Source organism: Populus nigra, chromosome 12, assembly GCF_951802175.1.
Source record: "Populus nigra chromosome 12, ddPopNigr1.1, whole genome shotgun sequence".
Classification (NCBI taxonomy): domain Eukaryota; kingdom Viridiplantae; phylum Streptophyta; class Magnoliopsida; order Malpighiales; family Salicaceae; genus Populus; species Populus nigra.
The window spans coordinates 6003800-6010389 of NC_084863.1; the positions used below are offsets into that span (position 1 = coordinate 6003800).

Below are 6590 nucleotides of genomic sequence, written 5' to 3' on the forward strand. Positions count from 1 at the left end.
AAATCTAAAAATAAAGAGCCATTAACCAATTGACCTGGCCATTTTTAAGGAATTAATCAGGTACATAGTATAAGCAATGTGTGACTGAAAAGGTCAGCATGTTCAAAGTTCTTCAGTTCATGAATGGATAGATCTCACTCTTAGGACATTTATTTAAACCAGAACCGAAGCCATTAGAAGCTAAATTACAGTACTTTGGCACCAAATAATGGTAGAATGGGAAAGCCTTGCTCTAACCAACAATGTTTTACTGAACTAAAGATAGTAAGAAACTAAACTAATGAAAGATAAAACTCCCATTTAAATCTTAAATGTCATGTATGGCACACAAAACCATAGATGGCAAAGAAAACAGAGAACAGAAGGGTATCTTGAAACTACGACGGCAAGGAAATATCATTAAACTGTGGAAAAGGAGACAAAACAAATTTATTAAATCCAAGAGTATCAAAGTCTACTATATCCAACTAGTTCTGCTTTTCGACTTCAGGTTTCTTGGCTTTCTTGGCAGTTACCTGAGAGTACAAGAAAGTCCCAAATATTGCAATGGCTGATCCAAGTGCATTCAGAGGCCTAACTGGATTCCCGAACACCAAGACAGTAGAAATAATCACCACAACTCTCTTCATAGTGTTACCTACCGAAAAGGTTAAGGGGCTAATCTCGTCAAGTGCCTGGTAGGACGATTGGTTATAAAGATGGTAAAAAACACCAGATAGCAACACCCATATATAAAATGTTGATGATTTTCCAACAGCCTCAATTGCCTTATGATACCCTTGAATCCATTGAGACCCTTCAATCACAACCGCAACAGGAAAGAGATAAAACAATGAGATTATGCTAATCCAACCATACAAGTTAAGTCCATCAACTTCCTTGAAGTTCTGCAAACTCCTTTTTGAGTAAATGTTCCTTAACACAAACCCAACATTACTAATCAAAGCACCCCACAAGCCTTGGAAATTAAAGGACACTTCAGTGACAGCAGCAAGGGAACAACCAAGGACAATAGGGAGAATAGAAAGCCAGACTTTCAAAGGGTAAGTATCACCAAGAAATGAAGAAAAAACAACAGAGAAAACAGGCTCCGATGATTTGATAACATGAGTGAAAGAAACAGCAACCTTGGAGAATGAAACACAGGCTGATATGTGGCCTATTGTGTGAAACAACGCAGGTCCAAGAAGAGCAATAATGAATGGCTTTGAGATCTTAGGACATGGTTGAAGCTTCAATGACCATAAAATCAACATCCAAATGGACCCAACAAAAAGCTGAAAAGAAGCAAGAAACCATGGAAATGGAAACACATTCAATGCCTTCTTGTTGTAAATATTAAAGACAACGTTTTGGAAGTACCAGAGACCAAAGACAAGTGCAAGTTGGAGAGTTTTAGACTTTGGCTTTGAAACTGCACTAGCATCTCCTTCTGGGCTGGATTCAGATTCAGATGCCGCTGCTTTGGTGATAAAAGACCCAGACTTTGAGCAAAACCCAGATTGGTTTTCATGGATTCTGTCAAAATGGTCCCTTCTGAAGCCTGAATAATGGATCTGTGAAGTGGATCTTGAAGAGCGGCCAAATGGGTAACCATGAATTTGGCCAAAGTTTGATACTTTGGTGGTTAATGCACCAATCTGAGTAGAGGGTTTATTAAATAGGGCAGTCTGATTATGAGTCCTACTGATAAGATTTGGATTTAAAAGTGAAGAAGCATTAATGGAGTATCTATGGTTGGTGGATTTAGAGAAAGTGACAGGAGAAGATTGTGTAAGATTCAAAGTATGCATTTTTTTTCTCCTACTAGCTTTAGTGATATTAGAGAGAGAGAGAGAGAGAGAGAGTCAGTGAATGAAAAGCATGAACATATATGGGAAGGAGATTTTTTTGGTGAGTAGGTTAGCTCCACAAGAAGCAAATGCCAAGCTTAAAAAGTCAAGTAAAAGAGGCTCCTTTCCAAATCTTTAGGGTACCGTTTGGATGCAATTTGTCATCTATAATAACAGTGTTAGTTTTGTAATTTTATTCTTTCAAGATTTTTGGAAACCAAGAAAAAAACAGGGGGAAAGAAGTATAAAAAAGTACACAAAATTATGCCATCGGATACAAGGTACACTTCTTGTTTCTTATTAGCTGGAGTCTTTGGCAGACAGATGCCACTTTTTTACCGACCAAATTTTGTGACGACCGAAAGACATATAATTATTGTATTTTTAATATCAAAGCAAATATATAATGAATAACTAAAATTAAAAAAAATTAGTTAAAAAAGAAGAATTTATATATCAGGTGGAATTATTTTTTTTTGTTTTTCTTGATTTTGACGACGATGTTATCTTTTAGCTTGATATTAATTTAATGATTTGTTGATTTTATAAGATGTTTTTCAACTTGATATTAATTTGATGATCTTATAAGATGTTTTTTATTATACAAATTTGAGAAAGAATCTTTTTAAAAAAGAGGAGGATGATACAAATTAAGTCAGGTCTGAGTTTGACCCTAAAATATATACTAACTAATTTTTCGAGATCATGCATATCTCTAAAAAAATACATTAGATTAAACTAAAATTTTATATAAAGATACTTGTTTGTGCATGGGAAAACATGTTAACAACCCTTATAATTCTTTCATGTATAAGGTATAAGTAAAGTTGTTAAAATCACGATTTAACTTGTAAAATTAAATGTCTTGGAGCAGGGTAAAATGTTCAGAACTCTTTAATGATCGGAAGATTTTGTGATCTTTCTATTGAAGCTAAATCTTAGTCAATACTTCACCAAGTTTAAGAAAATCTAATGTGACACCAGCAATTGGCGGTTCTTCTCTCTGTTTTGTTTTACAAGTGTGATTGGATTATATCAATTCCCTGGGGAATGAATTAGATTCTAACTGGACCATTGCCATTTATATGCATGTCATCTTTCTCAAGTCTTTATGTGAATCAGATAAGAGCACAAAATAAAGAAGATAATGGGTCACACCATACATGGTGCCATATGTTTTTATTTGTTGATTTAAGCTTGAAACTTCCAATGTAGGGCCGCCATGTTTTTTTTTTTTTTTTTTTTGATTATCGTGGGTGTCCGGGCCAGCTTGCGCGCACCTCGACTAATCCCACGGGCCCTGAAGTTAACGACCATGTAAGCCTCCAGTGGCCATCATATGAGCAGTCATAGGGTTTGAACCTGAGACCTAAGAGGGAGCAAACCCCTTAGTCCCAAGCTCTTACCACTAGACCACCACCTAGATGGTTATAGGGCCGCCATGTTGCTTTACCTTGTCTGTGCTTTTTGTTTTTTTTTAATCTAGTTTTGACAATTTAAAAGTACATGTGATAGTAGATGGAAATCCTAACTTTTCTGGATGTTTTGGATTAGTCTTGTTTGTTCGTAAAATGTTCGTTTTTTTTTCTTGGCCTCCATTCATTATGTTTCTTTACTGAGCTCCTTAGGCCTTTCTGATGAAAATCAAGCTTCAGTATAGCTTCTCGTGGTTGCTCTTTCTAGACTAATAGAATGAACATTAAAATATGAGAAGAATTGCATTAACCAGAAGACTTGAATATTCATTTACTCGCAAATTTAAAATCTGCTTCAATCTGAATATTTGATATTTCAGATCTATCATGGTTTGATCTTTTGGTTCCTTTATGCATTTGGGATCTTCCGTCCCTGGTTTTGAAGTAATAATTTTTTTGTCTTCTTGAATTGTCTTATCTTTTTCCATGCATGTTAGCTTAGGCTTAGTAATCCCAAATGATGAGTGCCCATTCTTCCTCTTTTGTGACGTGTTAAGACTGTATTCCATGTAGCATATGGATTGCTGTCCTGCTCATTGAACATCAACAATTGACAAATTCCAGAATATTGAAAAATTCTTTTTGAGTAGCCTTATTGAGCTTGTAATAAGATATCTCTGTGCATGGTTGATAATATAAAATGCAGCACCAGTAGAACTAAACTGTTCTTTAATAAAATGATGACATTCAATTATCTCCAGAATTGACTAACTGCATTTTATTCTCAGAATGAGATTGATTGTTACTTGTCTGCTGTGACAGAATACCTGAACTGGCTATGCATAGAGCTTTTGATCCAATGGAGAAAGATTTGTGACCATAATGGATCCTCAGGCTTTCATCAGGTTGTCAATAGGCTCCCTTGGGCTGAGAATTTCTGGAACAACTTTAAATTCTGCACAATCTGGACTCCAGGCATTCTCTGCTCCGTGTTCATGTGAGATACGACTTCGAGGTTTCCCTGTGCAAACAATAGCGGTCCCTTTGTTATCCTCACCTGAAGTGGCACCTGAAATTCACAGCATTGCCTCAATTTTTTATCTTGAAGAATCGGATCTGAAAGCATTACTGACACCTGGCTGTTTTTATGCTAATCAGGCATGTCTTGAGATTGCTGTTTTCACAGGGAGAAAGGGATCACATTGTGGTGCTGGCATCAAAAGGCAGCAGATAGGAACATTTAAGCTGGAAGTAGGCCCTGAATGGGGTGAGGGGAAACCGGTGATTCTTTTTAGTGGCTGGATAGGTATTGGCCAAAACAAGGAGAGTGGAAAACCTGGAGCTGAACTTCATTTGAGAGTGAAACTGGATCCTGATCCAAGATATGTGTTCCAGTTTGAAGATGTGACCACATCGAGTCCTCCGATTGTTCAGCTGCAGGGCTCAATCAAGCAGCCCATATTCAGTTGCAAATTTAGTCGAGACAAGTGGTATGAATTATGTGTTCTCTTTTTACATAATGTTTGTCAATTGCTTATCTTGCGCTAGATTTCCTAGATTGCTAAGATTTCCACATTCCTTTGGCTACAATGATTTTTGGAGCTGATTCTCAATTGAATATCTCTAGCCAGTACAACTTTGTATGTGCACAGTCCATGTGCACTATAAAGAACTTGAGAGGGAAAAAGAGAGGGGGAAAAAAACAGAAGTAACTGCAGTTTTTCTTGTACCCTATTTGATTCCCGTGAAGCATTTAGGGAGCAGTTCTTTTCCATGACAACCGTCTCATTTTGCACTCTGGTTTGGTATTAGTTTCTTCGTAGTTTAGTGGTCCAACAACTTAACATGATGCCCCTGCCATTGTTCTAATTATTAGGTCATCGTTAATGAAACTTTTGATGGTTATGAATTGACAGGGTCACCCAGGTAGATCCCTTGAGTACCTATTGGTCAACTTCCGATGATGGTGCTGATGTTGAAACAGAAAGAAGAGAACGGAAGGGGTGGAAGGTGAAGATACATGATCTTTTTGGCTCGGCTGTTGCAGCAACCTTCATAACAACTCCCTTTGTGCCAGCAACAGGTTGTGATTGGGTTGCTAGGTCCAACCCAGGAGCTTGGTTGATTGTTCGTCCAGATGCTTGCAGGCCTGACAGCTGGCAGCCATGGGGAAAGCTTGAGGTATGGTGTGAACGTGGCATCAGAGACTCCATTTGCTGCAGATTTCACCTCCTGTCTGAAGGCCAGGAAGGTGGTGAGGTTCTCATATCTGAGATCCTCATCAGTGCTGAAAAGGGTGGGGAATTTTTCATAGACACTGACAGGCAGTTGCGAACTGCAGCAACTCCAATACCAAGCCCACAAAGTAGCGGAGATTTTTCAGGACTTGGTCCCATTGTTGGTGGTTTTGTTATGAGCTGTCGAGTGCAGGGGGAAGGGAAGCACAGCAAGCCATTGGTTCAGTTAGCCATGCGACATGCGACATGTGTGGAGGATGCTGCAATCTTTATGGCACTTGCAGCTGCAGTTGATCTTAGCATTGTAGCTTGCAGGCCTTTCCGTAGAAAGCTCAGAAAAGGGTCTCGCCATTCTTTATGAAAAACACAAACTAAGGGGATTGATTTTCATGAACAAAGAATGGCTCTATTTTACTCTCTTTTTTCTTTCATTGTTGTAAAATTGGAAATGTACAGGAACTCTTATTTACCTTTTCCTGAAATTGTCAACTCAATCATATAGTACAACTTCAGCCACATGAAAACTCTGCCCGGACTTCATTTTCGGGACTTAATGCTTATGAAAATTACTTGCTTTATGGGTTTTCAACTCTGTGGCGGCTTCGCCATTGAAAACCTTTTTTCAGGTTAGCTTGACACCATCTTTCTTTCAGGAAAATTGTCAAATGCATTCCCAGCTTGACCTCAGAAAAGGGATTAGTTTTTAGGGGGCATCACATAGTGGCTCTGGACAAGGGCAACGCTGGTTTGCAGATGAAGAAAATCTTTATGCCGACTGTCCACAAATATCACCACCGATTGGTTGCTCTGCCGTTTTAGTAGCCATAGTTGTAGCCGAATTAGCAGGTGGCGTAGAGCAATGTCTGTGGGGGTGGTGGACTCCACCAACTACCTCGAAGCCCTTTCCTTTTCAGTAAAACAAAATGAAGAAAAGTCAGCTGCCTATTTTCTCTACCAAACTGAATTATGGCTTCAATTTTCAAATGCTTGTAACGAGTCTAAGTGAACAAGTAATGCTAAATCTCAAATGTCTCACAGATTGTGGACCCAAGATGAACTATCTCGTGTTTAACGGCAGAGTTAAGGCACAACCTTCATCCATATGA

At 38.4% G+C, this 6590-nt stretch overlaps 2 protein-coding genes across 3 annotated transcripts; one reads left to right on the plus strand and one right to left on the minus strand.

The window, feature by feature from the left end:
* Positions 1-278: 278 nt before the first annotated feature.
* On the minus strand, positions 279-1909 carry LOC133670076 (xylulose 5-phosphate/phosphate translocator, chloroplastic). The gene has a single exon (XM_062090501.1). The coding sequence runs from the start codon at positions 1791-1793 to the stop codon at positions 468-470; it is 1326 nt and encodes a 441-aa protein (XP_061946485.1). The 5' UTR covers positions 1794-1909; the 3' UTR covers positions 279-467.
* A 1540-nt stretch (positions 1910-3449) lies between these two features.
* LOC133669644 (uncharacterized) lies at positions 3450-6008 on the plus strand. 2 transcript variants are annotated; one of them, XM_062089861.1, is made up of 2 exons: positions 3450-4737; positions 5164-6008. In XM_062089861.1, exons 1-2 carry the CDS (start codon positions 4130-4132, stop codon positions 5843-5845), a joined length of 1290 nt encoding a protein of 429 aa, XP_061945845.1. In that variant the 5' UTR covers positions 3450-4129; the 3' UTR covers positions 5846-6008. The 2 variants fall into 2 exon arrangements, with proteins under 2 accessions (XP_061945845.1, XP_061945846.1); XM_062089862.1 differs by having other exon boundaries at positions 3450-4734.
* The last annotated feature ends 582 nt before the right edge of the window (positions 6009-6590 follow it).

Bases quoted from the DNA above. Each gene is read 5' to 3' on its own strand.
- LOC133669644 (XM_062089861.1), top strand. From the start codon at position 4,130: ATGGATCCTCAGGCTTTCATCAGGTTGTCAATAGGCTCCCTTGGGCTG. The intron at 4,738-5,163 runs GTATGAATTATG...ATGAATTGACAG, and splicing joins AAATTTAGTCGAGACAAGTG to GGTCACCCAGGTAGATCCCT.
- LOC133670076 (XM_062090501.1), bottom strand. From the start codon at position 1,793: ATGCATACTTTGAATCTTACACAATCTTCTCCTGTCACTTTCTCTAAA.